Genomic DNA, 16,244 nt, shown 5'->3' with positions numbered 1-16,244 from the left:
ATATATACTTTGAAAATCAGAGCAGGGTTCATCCAATTTCACTTTTAAACAAACAGAAACCCTCAGTTTCCACTTTTTTTCCATTCTCAAGTCAATTGACAAAACTTTTGTGGAATGCTTCCCACCCTGTTTTTATACATCGGTTTGCAATTGTCTTGAGAGAAGAAAAATGTGCTTAATGCTTTGTTTACTGTTGATATTCCTTCTGGAGACCCTCCCTTTTTTCATGTTCTATACATTTTCTATACATTCACATACATTTGAAATTTGGGGTGCATTCACTGTGCAACACCGCAGCAGAATCTTATGGTGGACTTCCATATACAAACCTTTTGTTTGCTTGTGGTGACTATGAATAAAAGACGGTTTGCTTAAGAGTAATTGAAATTTTTGAAGCAGAAGGCAGGAGACCGAAACATTGCTTAACAGATTAATTTAGGTCACTAGATCTACCCTCCTATCACTTCCTAAATTACAGGTAAACTTACAATCACAATTGGGACCAGAATTTCAGTACCGTTGTAATTTCAAATGGTTACTATAGGAATGGTTGTAAGTTGAGGACTACCTATCATGTCCTCAGGGAGGGGAGGAGGGAATCCTGTCTCATAAACAACCCTAAAACATGATGCAACTTGCTAGCTTAGTCTGCCATCTTGTTCTTTGCTTGGCAGCAAGCTTTGGGACAGCCCTGACTCCCTGAATAAAAATAATCAGCCCATTTAGTCCTTCAATGATGCCTTTGGGATTGGATAGTATTTTGATTCCACAAAGGTACTTCAGAATACAGAGATACTGAAATGCAACTCTTGAAAGCAGCCGTGTCATTCCCCAAGATCACGTGACAGCTGCATGGGACAAGACACAGCTGCATTCAAGAGTTGTAGTTAGGGCCTTATCTTTCCTTTCCTGTGCACCGGAAAACATATTTTTCAAATTACAGGTAGTCCTCAACTTACAACAGTTCGCTTAGTGACCGTTCAAAGTTCCACTGGTACTGAAAAAAGTGTCTTATGACCATTTTTTACACTTACAACCATTACAGCATCCTCATAGTCTTGTGACCAAAATTCAGATAGTTAGCAACTGATTCATATTTATGACAGTTGCAACAACCCGGGGTTATATGATCACCTTTTGTGGCTTTCTGACAAGCAAACTCAATGTGGAAATCACTTAACTACTGTATTCCTAACAACTGCAGTGATTCACTTAACAACTGTGGCAAGAAAGGTCATAAAATGGGGCAAAATTCACTTAAGAACTGTCTCGTTTAGTAACAGAAAGTTTGGGCTCAATATAAGTCAAGGACTACCTTATTTTCTAACCCTGCACAGCCCTCAAGTTTGCATGCAGCATATTGCTAAGAAATATCTCTTTTCCTTTCTAAATGAACACAGGAGGCCCTTTGGAAATTTGACATTTGTTTCTGCGCTATTTGCAGATTCTGAAAGGAGGGGGGGGGAGAGAAATATTTTTGTCAACTCCCAGATTTTTATGTGAGTTATGCACATTCATAGAAATTCTTTGATTCGCTCCATCAGCAGGTGAGTTATTCTGTTGTAGTAATCTTGAAGAGATTCTCAGAAGGAACGTTTGAAGTCTGAAACAGCAGAATTAATTTTTTTTATAAGAAGCAAACAGAGATTCTGTCATGGCTGCATCTCACCTATCCAAACTTCATGAGCTGACAGCCTGACATTAGCACCAGGAGAGGAGGGGAGAGATTGAAATGTAAGGAAGAAGGGGAAGGGGATAGAAACCCAGCTGAGCCCTGTGAGAAGCTTCAGCCAGCCAAGGTCAGCTAATGATATGCAGAGCTGGGAACCGAGTACCTGTTTCCTAAACAATATACAAGCCCCTGATTGGACATTTGCAGATAACTGAGGGATGGCGGGTGGGGTGGGGGGAGAGAGAGAAGGAACTTTCCTTGGTGTTGTTTGCGCTACTTCTGTAACCATTTTAGTTTCAGTAAAGTATACTCTTGGCAAAACAAATGGCCAGGAGTCTTTCTTTGCTAAACCAGGGCTTTTCAACCTTTTCACCCGTTGTACCACTTTTAGGATATGGCAACATCCGAGTACCACCAGTCACCTAGCAAGGTGTCAAAAACTTGACCAAAAAAAAAAAAGGAAAAAAGTGATAAAGTACAGGCAGTCCTCGACTTACAACAGTTCGCTTAGTGACTGTTCGAAGTTACAATGGCACTGAAAAAGTGCCCCCCAAGGCACAGACGAGCAAGACACCTGCCTGCCCGCCTGGCTGCGCTCTTCCTCCTGTCCGAGGTTTTCATTGTTGTTAGCATTTCTGTTGGGGATTGGCAGCGGGGGTGGGGTGGGGGGTGTTTGGTTTTTATTCCCCCCCGTCTGCTGGGTGGTTGCAGCAGGTTTTCATCACTTCATATGACCTTGGGACACTGTGACCGTCATAAATATGAATCAATTGCCAAGCATCTGAATGTAAATCACAAGACCCTGGAGATGCTGCAACATTCCAGCTGATCGGCGCTTCTTCTGGGCTCAGCAGAAGCACCAGGATCAGTGCTGCTTTCCAGCTGATCGGCACTTCTTCTGGGCTCAGCAGAAGCACCAGGATCAGTGCTGCTTTCCAGCTGATTGGTACTTCTTCAGGGCTCAGCAGCACTAGGATCAGCGCCGAGCTACAGCTGGAGCTTGGCGCTGATCCTGGTGCTTCCACTGAGCCCTGACAGCCCTGCAGCTCCAGCCATCTCTCGCTCAGGCTTATGCGTTGCTGCCACCGGTTCAGCTTATTCCCCTCCCCTGCTACTTTTCTAGGATGATCGCGTACTACCTGCCAGGTGCCAATGTACCACAGGTGGTACCTGTACCACTGGTTGAAAAGCCCTGTGCTAGACGACTGAGTGGAACGGTTGACAGAGTCATGCAAAGGCTGCATATACTGGACGGGTATATTGAATGCAGAGCAGTTTTTTTCAGGAATCAAACTGCAACGGCCCACATGGTTTTGTGCAGAGCTGAGTGTGCACGTGTGTCACCCCTCCAGTGGGACCTGCGTTGGTTGCCAATTTGCTTCTGGGTGCATCACCTTTAAAGGCCTTGAGCTAGGTTATCTGAGGAACCATCTCTTGCTGGTCACATCCACCAGACGTGCTAGAGAGGAAAGGCAAGGAACGTCGTGGGTCCCGTCCCTTAAGGAGGTACATCTGGTGGGACACAGAAGAAGGGCCTTCTTCATGATGGCTCCCTCTCTTTGGAATCTCATCCCTTCAGAAATTAGACTGCCTCACCCCAATTTGGTACTCTTTGTAAGGCCCTGTAGACTTGCTTTTGCAAGCAGGCCTAGGGAATCCAGAGTGTGAGGGAGCCCATCAGATGGCTCATTTGACTGTGTGTTAAGCCTGGGGGTAGATGGGTGGTGGGTGGGAGAGGGTTGTATTATTTTTATTTTCTATACTGTATTTTTATTGCTTGTAAGCCGCCTAAAATCGCTGTGAGAGAGTAGGCAGCTATATAAATTTTCTAAATAAATAACATATTTCATTTGGCACCCTTCAGGTTCTTGTAAAAGTCATTTGTATCGCTTTAAGGTAGCATTTAAGGGTTCTTTTTTTCTTTTTCTGGTAAAAGCAAAGCTTTTAGACTCCCTCCAATAAATAATTAAAAAAAAAACCTGGCCAAGAACTGCAATTCCAAGGATAAAGGTCTGCAACCCTATAAATGTTAACAAGAAAAGAGGCAACACAAAACCAACCAAATAAGTCCTTGGTGACTTAAGACGTACAAATAAAATAGATAACACTGTTTATTTTTTTCCAACAATTTAAATATGCCAGCTTTGGTTGTAAAGGGGAGTCTTTTTACACACACACACACACACACACACACACAATGAGAGAGAGAGAGAGAGAGAGAGAGAGAGGCACACAGCATTAGAATAGTGAGACATTTCTTCTGGCAAGGCCTGCTTTTACATCAGCAAAAGACACTGGATGACACAATTCCTGGAAAACGTACAATATATTTCAACTAAGATTTTACATTTACTCATTGTAAATTACTGGAAATCTCAGCTAAGGAGATTTCAGGCAGACCTTACTCCCTAAGTATTCAGGGCAACACCAAAGCAAATCACGAACTTAGCAATGTGGCAGGAACATGTTTTTTATCCTCAGAATGGACTTAACTTATTAAATACGGTACTTTAAGAGAAGAAAGGTAGGAAGTATTGAATGTCGCACCCTTCAACTGTCTGACAATGCTTCTCCCAGATTTTCCTTTCACCATTAGCTAAGGGATGCTGGAAGGTGTAGATTAGCCTCTGGAAGGTCATGAATTTTCCATTCTTGCTTTAAAACCAGTGCAGAAATTAAATCACCATGCTGTAAGCTCATCTTTTTTGTAAAGTTTATGCTGCAATTGTTTAAAACACATTTGCCATACTTTTTGTTCCCAACTCTACATTGAGTTCAATGAGTGAAGTGACTAAGAAGAGAGAGAGAGAGAGAGAGAGAGAGAGAGAGAGAGAGAGAGAGAGAGAGAAAAGAAGAAGAGGAAGAAGAGGAAGAAGAGGAAGAAGAAGAAGAAGAAGAAGAAGAAGAAGAAGAAGAAGAAGAAGAAGAAGAAGAAGAAGAAGAAGAAGAAGAAGAAGAAGAAGAAGAAGAGGAGGAGGAGGAGGAGGAGGAGGAGGAGGGGAGGAGTGGGAGGAGGGGAGAAAGAAAGAAAGAAAGAAAGAAAGAAAGAAAGAAAGAAAGAAAGAAAGAAAGAAAGAAAGAAAGAAAGGTAGTGAGGAGATCCCCTTAGTTGTTCAGCTCCTTTAACCACATGAACCAGGCAAACATATGCCAGCATTGCAAAATACACAAACCACAAAAGAAAGAAGTGTTGCTGGGTCACCAAGCAGGAAGTTGACCTAGAAAGAATGGCAGGAAATGGTAGCAGTTTCTGTTGCCAACTTAATCTTCTTCCATCTGATATATTTGAGTCAATATCCAACCAGCTCTATGCAATTAGAAAACACCTCAATAATACCAGTACAATGACTTCTCTACTGCCCTCATTCTCAAATTATGCTCTCCATCTTCAGAGGGTCTATGAAGCCAATCCTCTATTTTGTTTGAGCTTAAAAGTCTTCTGGACATGACGGTTGTGGTTTTGTAATATCAGTACAGACCAAATTGAAAGAAGGTTGTGAACAAATCATCATCAAGCACCAGAGATTAGTAAACATATAAAACACTGAAGATCCTCAAAAGAGGATCCATTGCCTCCAAGTTGATTGAAGAATTGCAGCTTTCTTTCTTCGGATCAGGAGAAAGTTCTAACTTGTCTTCTCAAGAGGATCTCCAAATGTTCTTAGTGGCTCACTTCTCCTCACTTGCAATTACAATTAAACAAGGATTTGCTGTGGTGACGGAGCTAGATATTTTCTTATACAAGACGAAATGGGACCTCCTTAGGCTCTGTTTCTCCCAATTCTCATGGTAAATGCTTCTTCTGACAGAACCAGAAATGTCTGTTAAAATAAGCCACTTGCTGCCCCCCAAGTACCAGGAGGAATTGACTGAGAATTCCAACCCTCATGAGTCTCAGTTTCATTCCACAAGTTTAGCTCAACATCGGTGCTTGGGAGCAAGAACGAGCCGTTTCCGTACAGACAAAGTAAGTTCTTAGTTCACCTTTGCCCTTGACCTTGATAACCCCACGAAGGGAGCAAGTGTAGCCTAATGTCGCCAAAGCTTTAGCCGTCTCTTCTGTGACCTAGGAGAAGAAAGAAGGAGAATGTAAAGGTGGCCGATATAGCTACAGCTAGATGGTTGAGTTTTCGTTTACATTTGCAATGCATGACCCGTGGTGGCGCAGTGGTTAGAATGCAGTACTGCAGGCTACTTTGGCTGACTGCCGGCTGCCAGCAGTCCGGCTGTTCAATTCTTACCAGCTCAAGGTTTACTAAGCTTTCCAACCTTCTGAGGTGAATAAAATGAGGACCCAGATTGTTGGGGCCAATATGCTGACTCTGTAAGCTGCTTAGAGAGGGCTGTAAAGCACTGTGGAGCAGTAAGTCTAAGTGCTATTGCTATTTTGGATAGAAACCCCTGCAGTTGGTATGGCAAGAGTTAGTATATCCCAATGACTCTCTGCCTAATTTAAATTTTTCATTTTGACTGAAGAAGTTACTTGGATGACTAATGAAATGTCTCCGTTTAATAAACTTTGGTCCAGTTGCCATGATTTAACCTTTTCAGATACAGATACAGCTATTTTTGTCCTCTTTTATTTGCCAATTTTAACTTATTTATTACTGTACCTTTCCCAATTGAATGGCATAGCTTTTTATTAATGGGAGAAGATACTTTGGATTTTACTTGGCCCAAGAAGATGTCAAAAGTTTCAACTGAAATCCCAAAGATTTTCTTGTGATTTTTTTTTCCCTTTGAAAACATTTCACTTCTTGGATGAGAAGCGAAATGTTTTCACGAAAAAACCCCACAAGAAAGTTTAGTTACCTTTTGGAAAAAAAACATCTTTGGGACAATCATGACCCAGATGATTGAGAATCTCCACAGACTTTCAAATGAAGTGCCTCAATAGAAAAATGAAAGTGGGCTCAGCAAGCTATCAGTTCTCTTGGTCAGGTTGATTTCAACCAGATTAAGCAAGTAAAACTAATGTAGAAATTAAATTGATTTGTTTTGGTGGGATAGAATGGTGTAAGTAATTATTAGACCCAGAGCCATAAGTAGAATAGTTGCTTCCTCTTTCTGCAGTCCCTAGAACTCTTCTGATCCTACCCTCCTGAATTTCAGCAGCACAGTTGCTAAAGATAGGATGAAAATGGAAAAAACATCTCCTGAGCTTAATATATCTCTGGAGATTTTGCTCCTCTTGATTATGGCTGTACTGTGATTTTAAAGACAACTAAAGACACACAGAGAGATTAAATATATTGCTGTTGGTTTAAATTAGAGTTGAAAATGAAAAAGTAAAGGAGAAGCATTGAACTTGGAGGTGCTAGATATACTGGTAAAATTACTAATAATAATTCTAATGCATTTCAGACGAAGTCCTTTTTTAACTTTCTTGTAGAAGACAGGAAACTAGGCATATGTTGATTCTGCAGAAGATATGTCTGGTTTTTTTGGGGATGGGGTACTTTCCCAACAATGTTTTTTTCATCTGAATCAAAAAGTGGACCATTTTGTGGTATTTTCTTTGCATATCTTCTATCATTTGCAAGCATGTGTGGTAAACAACCTTTAGTCCATTCATATGTGCCTCTTGAGTACAGTGAGTCTAGGTCAGGGGCCTCCAAACTTGGAAACTTTAAGACTTGTGGACTTCAACTCCCAGAATTCCCCAGTCAGCACAGAGGAATTCTAAGAGGTTAAGTTTACAAGTCTTGAAGTTGCCAATTTTGGAGAGTCCTGATCTAGGTTACTCTGCAGAATGACAAATGATGGCAAGGAATTGATGCAGTTCTGATTTGCTGAGCTACAGCAAACATTAACGAAGGCCACAAACAAGGCCAGGAAACAGGCCAGACTACCCTGATGCTTGAGATGTGATTCCAAGTGGGTGTGTGACTCTTCATAAGGCATAGATTATTTTATCTCCTACTCTAATAATGTGGTTGACCTTGATACAATCAGTCACAATGTGAATATGCATAACATTCCTGGAATCTATTGGCATTCAGCTCAAAAACCTTGAGCCAAAAGTTCAACTGCATTGTACGCCATCCAGAGTCATTTTCTGTGAAATGGGCAGCCATATAAATTTGATTCCTAAATAAATAAAATGAAAGAGGGGGAAATATCCTACAAAAATAGCCATACATTGCACAAAACTACATTAAAATATTTACTGTAGGGGAAAGCCATATACCACACAAAAATGTCTTGAGGATGAAGGTTCCCAAAAGATGATTTTTTTCCCAAAGATGTTTTGGGAAAAAATTGCACAAAAATGCATATCTAAGAGAATGGTCTGTGTAAGCCACAAAAAGCTGTATCCAAAAAAGCAAGGTTCAATAGAACAGAATGTCGATAACTTAGTGTTGAACTCTGAAGTATCTGACTCTCTTTAAGTGAGGTACTGATGTTAACTTAGTTGGGTAATGAAACATCTGTAAGCAAGCAAGCAAGTTCAGAGAGCATCAGGAAACCCACAAAAATAAATTAATGGGTAAATCCCTCAATAGAATGATTAAATATATATATACTTCCATCACATTTTACTAAACAAAGCAACAGAGATAGTAGATTTAGGGCAAGAAGAACAAGATTATTTTCCTATCACTATTTCACATGACAAAGGTAGACATTTTCCATAGCCTGGCAGCCTGTCTCCAGCAGAGTTCAGCCAGATGTCTTTGGGAAAAAAACATATGCAGGTCTTCATCTCCCATTCTTTGATCCATGAATTACAAGAACAAAGGAATTCCATATTGTCATTATGAAGAAAAAACATGGTAGATGTTCGTTTCAGCAACTACCAACTCCAGTTGCCTTCTTTTTAGGTTTATTTCATCTAAATCTCTTGAAAGGTTGCAAACATAGAATCAGGAGTCCTAGGATCCAAAACACAGAAAGGAGACCACACAGAAAGGCTTTGTACCTACCTGTATCTTCCCCAGAACTCCTGTACTCTCCATTCGACTGGCTACATTCACAGTGTTTCCCCAAATATCATATTGGGGTTTTTGAGCTCCGATGACCCCGGCCACAACCAGTCCGTGATTTATACCTGCAAAAGTTTCCAGAGTTTAATGGTGGCCCTTGATTGAATTAAGCAAGGATACAAGTAATGGTAGGTCAAAAGTTCATATAAGTCAGTGGTGGCAAACCTATGGCACGGGTGCCAGAGGCAGCACTCGGAGCCCTCTCTGTGGGCGCACATGCCGTTGCCCCAGCCTTGCCTCCCCCCACGACCCCCTCCTCTCCAGCAACCCCCCCGGGGGAGAGTCGCCCCCGAGCGTGGCCCACGCGGAGCAGTGCAGCCAAGGACATGGCAGCCAGGCAGCCTAGACAAGACTCTGCCCTCACGCCCCATTGTGCACAGTTGATGCTGCGGGGCGCGGGCAGAGGGCGTGGCCACCATGGTACTGCTGGGCAATCTGTGGCAGGCCCTGGAAGCGGTGAGTGGCTCTGAGGGCAGGCGGGGCGGGGGCGGGGCAGGGGGTGGAGCGGGGGCGGGGGGATTTTTTGGGCACTCGGTCTCTAAAAGGTTCGCCATCACTGATATAAGTTCTTCCTACCATGTTTCCCTGAAAATAAGACCCAACCGGAAAATAAGCCCTAGCATGATTTTTCAGGACACTCGTAATATCAGACCTAACCCAAAAATAAGGCCCAGTTAGGATCGTCAGCCAGAGGTCTGTTGCAACACACGACGGCTGTATGAAATTTTAAAATAATAATATTAATATATAATTAAATATAAGGAAATAATATGATTGACATTAATACTTAAAATAAATAATATAAATTATAAATAAGTATTTGTACATACCGTACCCAAACGGGCGTCTTTGGCGCACAGATAAAGGTACCATATGTAAACTGAAGAACTCTAGACACCGTTGGCATGCGCATAGGTGGTGGCAAGCACATGAGGACCAATGGTGTCCGGCAGCAGCTGCAGCCCATTGGCCTCTTGGCCAGTGCATTCCGGGGCTGCAAAGCCTGCACGGCGCAGGTAGGTGGGAACTAATGGGTCTTTTGGAGCAAAAATAAATATAAGACCTGGTCTTATTTTTAGGGAAACATGGTAATCAATTCCCTTCTCACATTCTTGTCGTTATCTCCTTCATCACTTCATTTCATAAAGTGAATGTACACCAGCAATTGAAACACTGATTCAAGTGTCTTGGGCCTTTGTGCCTTTTCTAAGCTTTGAGGAGGAAGTTCCCCTACAGCACCATGTGAAATTTTAAAACATTATTCATTCAATTGTAACATAAGAATTTAAAAAAAAAAAAAAAAAAAAGTTTTCATGCTAAAAATTCAAAAGCCAGTTGGTGTTTGAGCAAGTGCTGTGAGATTAGGCTGAAGCCACCATACCTAAAAAGGACAAAAGTTGGACCTGAGCATATGGGAAACCCCCTCCCCAAGTCTTACCAACAAAGGAGTTGAGCCTGCATGAGAAGCCTCACCCCACCAACAAAGCAAGAACTTGGGGGGGGGGATACAAGGGGTCCTGAAGCCTGCCCACTCTTTGAGTCATTTTTGGATGCCAGACTTGGCGGCTTCTGTCCCTTTAGCTAGTGTCTGGCAGATGTTGGATAAGTTTGGCTGAGAGAGTGTATGTGTGTGTAAGAGGAAATGAATATATTTCATAATGAGTAAAAGTTTGCTGTTATTTTAAATTCACTGGCTCTCAGTGTATTTTAAAGAAACATTTGTGCCTCAGTGTTCAGTTGAAAGCGATTTGAGTATGGCAATTTTCCAGGGCTGCAAGGGTGTGAGTGAGTGACCATAAGCTGAACTTGAGAGCACACTTGTATAACAGTGCCAACATTTTTCATAGCTCAGCTCCAGGAGAAAAATAATTAGATTTGTGCCCAGTGGTGGGATTCAAATATGTGAACAACTGGTTCTCTGTGTAGATGCCGCTTCCGGAAGTCCGTTCTGGGCCTGGGCAACAAAAAATTAGCTACCGGTTCTGCTGACTGAATCTCACCACCGTTTTTGCCCCAGCTTCCCCTTTTCTCTAAAAATATTAGTTCTACTTTCATCATATCGTGAATTCACAGCCAAAGTATGTTTCAGAGAGGAAATTTCTTAAGTTTACGCTCAGTTTACTATTACTCACCCACACGGAGTTTGAAAGTATTGAACGAATGTTTGTTGATAATGTCCAACTTGGCTACCAAAGCCATGGCAAACTCCACCATGGTTCCCAGGTGGGTGTAGCTCCGCTCAGTGTCCTGCACAAATTATCCATGTAGATGGATGTATCAACACAAGTCAATGGATGGAGAATGTAAAAAAACAAGGACAAAGATTCACACAGGTAAATATTAAGAGGAAAGTGGGTTAGGGTTGATCAAGTAACAAAAGTAATAAAGATGTCTTATCCCCTTATTCTCCTAGTGCAGGGGTAGGCAACCTTGGCTCTTTTATGACTCACGGACTTCAACACCCAGAATTCCTGAGCCAGCTATGCTGGCTCAGGAATTCTGGGAGTTGAAGTCCGTGAGTCATAAAAGAGCCAAGGTTGCCTACCCCTGTCCTAGTGCAAAGTGAGCTTTTCAAGTTAGATCAAACTAGGAAACCAATGCTATGTAGGTCTGTACAGGTAGTCCTAACTTAAGACCACAAGTGGGACTAAAATTTCCATTGCTAAGCAATGGCTTGTCAAGGGAGACACACCTTTTACAAGTGAGTTTACAACCTTTTTTGCCACCGTTGTTAAGCAAATTATTGCAATTATTAGGTGAATCACACAGTCATTAAGTGAATCCATTTTTTCCCCATTGACTTTGTTTGTCAGAATCCTGCAGCCATCGTAAATATATGTCAGTTGCCAAGCACCCCCATTTTGATCACATGACCGTGGGGATGCTGTGATGGCCGTAAATGTGGGGACTGCTCTTAAGTCACTTTTTTCAGTGCCATTGTAACTTTGAATGGTTGCTAAACAAATGGTTGTAAGTCAAGGACTACCCATACTGCTTTTTTTGTAATGCTCCAGTGACAGAAACTTGCAAATTTGAATTAGCTCCTCCCCTCTCTTCCTTTATTTTCATGTTCTTCATGTGAATCTAGGGAAGAACCAGTCTGAGATGTTTACTGATGCTACATTCCTGCTCTGGACTTAGCCACCCCTTATCTAATCCTTGCTTTGGGAGAGGTTCTTTCTCCTGTTCTTCAAGGTCATCCCCTGTGTCCTCTACAGATTACTTATCACACCATTCCATTCATATCCATATATACTTTCAAACATATGTCCCAGGATCCTGAAGAGCAAAATTACGGAACCATTCCAAAATTTTAAAAAAATCCTGTATTCTCAAACAATTCATACAAAAAAAAGAGGTAACTAATAAGCACCAAGACTTAAAGAAGAAACAGAACATTAAATCCCACTGATAGATTCGGGATGAGTAGAATCATCCTGAATGAAAATATCACCTGCTGGTTATCCTGTCCAGCTGCCACATTTAAGCCAGTAGCTGCCATGTAAGTGCTGCCAATGGTTTTGATCTTCTCAACCCCACTGAACTTGGGTTTCAGAAGGAGCTATGAAAAGAAAGACAGGAAATTGTTTATTCCGATAATTCAAAGGCTAAGGCATTTTTGCACATCAATCATTTATTTAGCCTAGCATTTTACTCTGAAAAGTATTTAGTCAGATGCATTCAGGGAATTGGTAACATGAGTCTCAAGTATGATGATGATCCAATCAGGCAGATGTTATCTTCAAGCATGGGATGTCTCTTACAATTCTGAGAGTGAAATTACAATTCCCTATAATAAATATTATACAATTTATTGTAACAAAAACCTACTCCCTTCTAACACTGATGAGGTTACCTAGCTTGGTAATGAAACATTTGCAAGAAAACCACCAAACTCAGAGAGGACCGAGGACTCCACAAATTACAATTCGAACAATTGTAGGGATTATTCAACTACGGTAATACTAGCTTTCTACAAACAGTATGGCAAATGAAAGATATTAACAATCTGTAATTTTCAGTTTCAATTTGAAGCAGTTCAGTTGAAGAAAAACTATACTATGCCAGTTTTCTTAATGTACCATCTGGCCGTCTTTAATTTCTAGTTCATTTCTATCACCATTTTTTTTTCATTCTGAATTTACCTGAGCTTACCCTATTCATTTGATACTAATCAGAATGGTATAACCTTATGGAATATTTTTTTCTTCCTAACCTAGTGTTGTGCTAACCTTCCTCCAGATCATAGATGCCTTAAATCCTATCACTATCCTACATCTTATTATTTTAATTTGGAATTAAAAGCCATATTTCTGAGATCTTTAGAACCTCCCTTGATCATCACTGCTGGGACACAGTTTTTGTGGTAGGAAACAGTTGAAAAATATAGTTTAAGTCCAAAACAAGAAATATCACAGTAAAAGAAAATTCCTGTCCACCGTCTAAAAATCTCTCCATTCAAACTCCAGACTAGTCCACAAATGATGTAGCTCCAAAAAGCTTGGGCCCACAGTTCCTCCCAGATGTTAACTGTAACCCTTGATGACTCAAGAGGTGGTACACTGTACTTTCAATAATTATTGTCTGCTGGCTGTGATTGACTAATATTTTATCCTTTACCTATAAATTATTTATTTATTCATATGTTCTATTTCCTAGAAATAAACAAAGCTGTCATGACACCTATTGGCTTTGATTAGATTGTGGCACACTTAAGCAAGGTTTTTTCCTTATGTATGATTAACTCTGATTATGATGACTTCTCTGTCTTAAGAAAGGAAGAGGCCAATGTAAGGAAGAGAGAACATATTAACTATAAACTGTTTGGACAGTTTTTATATGAACTGGAGTAAATTCAGAGGGATTTCTGTTGGCAGATGAAATGAAATTAGCACATTCTTTTGCTTGTTCATAAATCTGTCTCACTTTCTCTCTGCATTTCTCTGTACTACAAGTATGTTAAAAAATTCTGCAAGCGTATATATTTAGCTGCATGTGTGTGAGTATACATCCACACACAGAGAGAAGAATGCGAAGATATATGTGCACACACACAAACATGCACACACACACACACACACAAGCATTTCTATTTCCCCCTACCTCATCAAAGTCAGCAATGATCTCGTTCAGCAGCCGGAGGCATTCAAGCCCTTCATGGTTGACATTGGATTCAGAATAAAATTCCTTGAAGTCCGGGATCGAAGCAAAGAGAACACAGACACAATCATAAGATTGGTGATAGAGATCCTGCTGGGAGAGAAAGAGTGAAGGTCATCCAAATTCTGCAATCACAACCCTTAAAATCCCACACCAAAGATATTCAAACTCTACTGCCTACAAACAGAGGGCCAGGAAATGATTAAGTTGGAATTAGTGCAGAGGCATTTTGTCTGGAGATGGATGGCAAATAAATTCAATACATACATATATACATACATACATACATACATACAGGGCTTTTTTTCTCATGGAACGCCCAGAACGGAGTTCCGGCACCTTTTTTGGATGGAACCTTGTAGGGTAGGCAAGCCGAGTTGTATGACGTGTGTGAGTTCCGGCACCTTTTTTTTAAGAAAAAAAGCACTGCATACATGCATGCATGCATACATACATACCGTGTTTCCCCAAAAGTAAGGCTTACCCCGAAAATAAAGCCTTGCTTGATTTTTTGGGGTGGGCCTAATATAAGCCCTTTCCCCCAAATAAGCCCTAGTTTTGGGGTGAGGCACACACCTAAAAAAGCTAGGGTGAGGGTGGGAGTGTGGAGCAGCACCACGCGCCCCGCATCCACTTACCTTGCAGCCAGGCCTCTCCTCACTGGCCCACTTCTTCTGCAGCTTCTTCTGCAGCCAGGCCTGCATTTCTCAGTCGCAGGCCTTTCCAGAAGGCCACTGCAACCGAGAACCAAGCTATGGATTCAATCCTTAGCTCGGTTCTGGAAGACCTATGCAGCGAGAACTGAGCTATGGATTGAATCCATAGTTCAGTACTCGGCTGCAGTGGCCTTCCAGAAAGGCCTGACTGCAAAATGCAGAAGAGGTGGACTGGCTGGGCAGGGCTGTCGGTGCCGGAGGTGAGTATAAAAGACAGCCCCCCCCCCCGAAAATAAGACCTGGTGCCTCTTCTGGAGGCATAATAATAATTGTTAAGTCCTGGGAATAATGGCGCTTGAGACGAATCATCTCCAACAAGTCTTTATTGTTTGCTCCACTCTACGAACAACCAGAGCAGAGGCACGCAGGCCTCTATTTATACCCTCTGATCCCCGGGCAAGTTCAACCAATCATGAGGAGGGCTTTTCCCGCCTTGCACATGCGCACAAGGCTGGCGCCGCTCAGTCTGGTCCCGGGCAGCTTCTGCAATTGCCCGGGACTCTTGCAACGTCCCGAGCCTGCATCTTGCAGGCTCAGGACACAACACCCCTTCCCCCTGGATGAAATAAGATTGTGCCCACATGGACGCCATCCTATAGATGGTAATATAATTAATAATGAAATAAAGTTACACAATGTATAAGGTGTGGGACTGTTCCTTTGAACCAGATCCAGTGACCCCCCTGACCTTGTTTTATCTAAATACAACCCGCCAGCACATTCAGTCAGCTCTTGCTATATACCTGTTCACCTTACGTAATCGGCTAGGTATTTGGGAGGGCCTCTTGCCCTGAGTGACTTTCTCAGACCTGGAGAGTTTGTATTGTTATTCCCGTGGCCGCTTGCTCTAGGTGAAGTGCCCTGTGAATGACCAGTGACTTCAGCTTGGCTTTCCAGCCCATCTCCTGTAATTGAGCAGTCCGGGCCCTGTTGGTCGTTAAACCTGGTTGACCACCCCTCACTGGAATTATCTAACCCCTGTGAGTTCATTCCCGTGTTTCCTGAAGGAATGTGGGATTCCTGGCTCGTTTCTGTAGTGCTAGGGACTAGGGATGCCTCCCTGTTAGCCCTAATGCGTGAGGACATCCTCCTCTGAGCCCTTTCAGCAAGGGACATGTTTCCCCTTTGTATTGCCTGCTCTCTTGCATGTTGTGAGTTGTGAGTATGCTCCCAGGTATTCTCCGTGTCTGGAGTATTGCTTGATAGGGGTGGATAATTAGTCTGCCACCAGTGGGACTCCCAGGCTGGAGTGTGTGTGGGGGTGTCTATGTACTCCCTTTCCCAAGAACTGCTACCTGAAGCACCTGTGGAAGTTGGGTGTTGAATACCCGTTTCCCTTTCCACAGCCAACGTAGGCTGTTGATTTTGAATCCCAGAATGCATTTCCCATTCCTCCTCCCCCCCCAGAGGATACTGAGATGGAACCATAGGCGAGTCCCGCCTCACACGTAATTGATCGATGTGGCGGCGAAGCAGGCGGCCGTCTGGCAGGGACACCTCGTAAGACAGAGGCCCCGAGACTTTACAGACCACAGCCGGTACCCAAAGGTGGCCAGGCCCATAATTCCTGGCCCAGACAGGATCACCTTCACGAAGGACCCGTGGTAGATGTGGCTGAGACACCTGAGCAGCTACACGTTCCGGATGCAGCCTGTCCAATTTAGTCATGAGCCGACGACCCCAGCGGAGTTCGGCTGGGCACTTACCCGT

At 42.5% G+C, this 16,244-nt stretch overlaps 1 protein-coding gene across 1 annotated transcript in view; it reads right to left on the bottom strand.

Moving 5' to 3' along the window:
• Positions 1 to 5,585: 5,585 nt before the first annotated feature.
• The window catches only part of ADCY4 (adenylate cyclase 4), a 56,055-nt gene continuing 45,396 nt past the window's right edge, over positions 5,586 to 16,244 (bottom strand). Inside the window, exons 21-25 of the mRNA XM_029283957.1 lie at positions 13,762 to 13,908; positions 12,113 to 12,220; positions 10,791 to 10,905; positions 8,599 to 8,723; positions 5,586 to 5,738 (exon numbers count right to left, since the gene is read on the bottom strand). Coding sequence (XP_029139790.1) covers positions 5,586 to 5,738; positions 8,599 to 8,723; positions 10,791 to 10,905; positions 12,113 to 12,220; positions 13,762 to 13,908 — 648 coding nt within the window. The remainder of the gene's footprint in view (positions 5,739 to 8,598; positions 8,724 to 10,790; positions 10,906 to 12,112; positions 12,221 to 13,761; positions 13,909 to 16,244) is intronic.

The sequence above is a fragment of the Protobothrops mucrosquamatus genome, unplaced genomic scaffold (genome assembly GCF_001527695.2).
Source record: "Protobothrops mucrosquamatus isolate PMUCROS unplaced genomic scaffold, P.Mucros_1.0 scaffold303, whole genome shotgun sequence".
In the NCBI taxonomy this organism is placed as follows: Eukaryota; Metazoa; Chordata; class Lepidosauria; order Squamata; family Viperidae; genus Protobothrops; species Protobothrops mucrosquamatus.
This window is presented reverse-complemented; position numbering and strand designations above follow the sequence as displayed.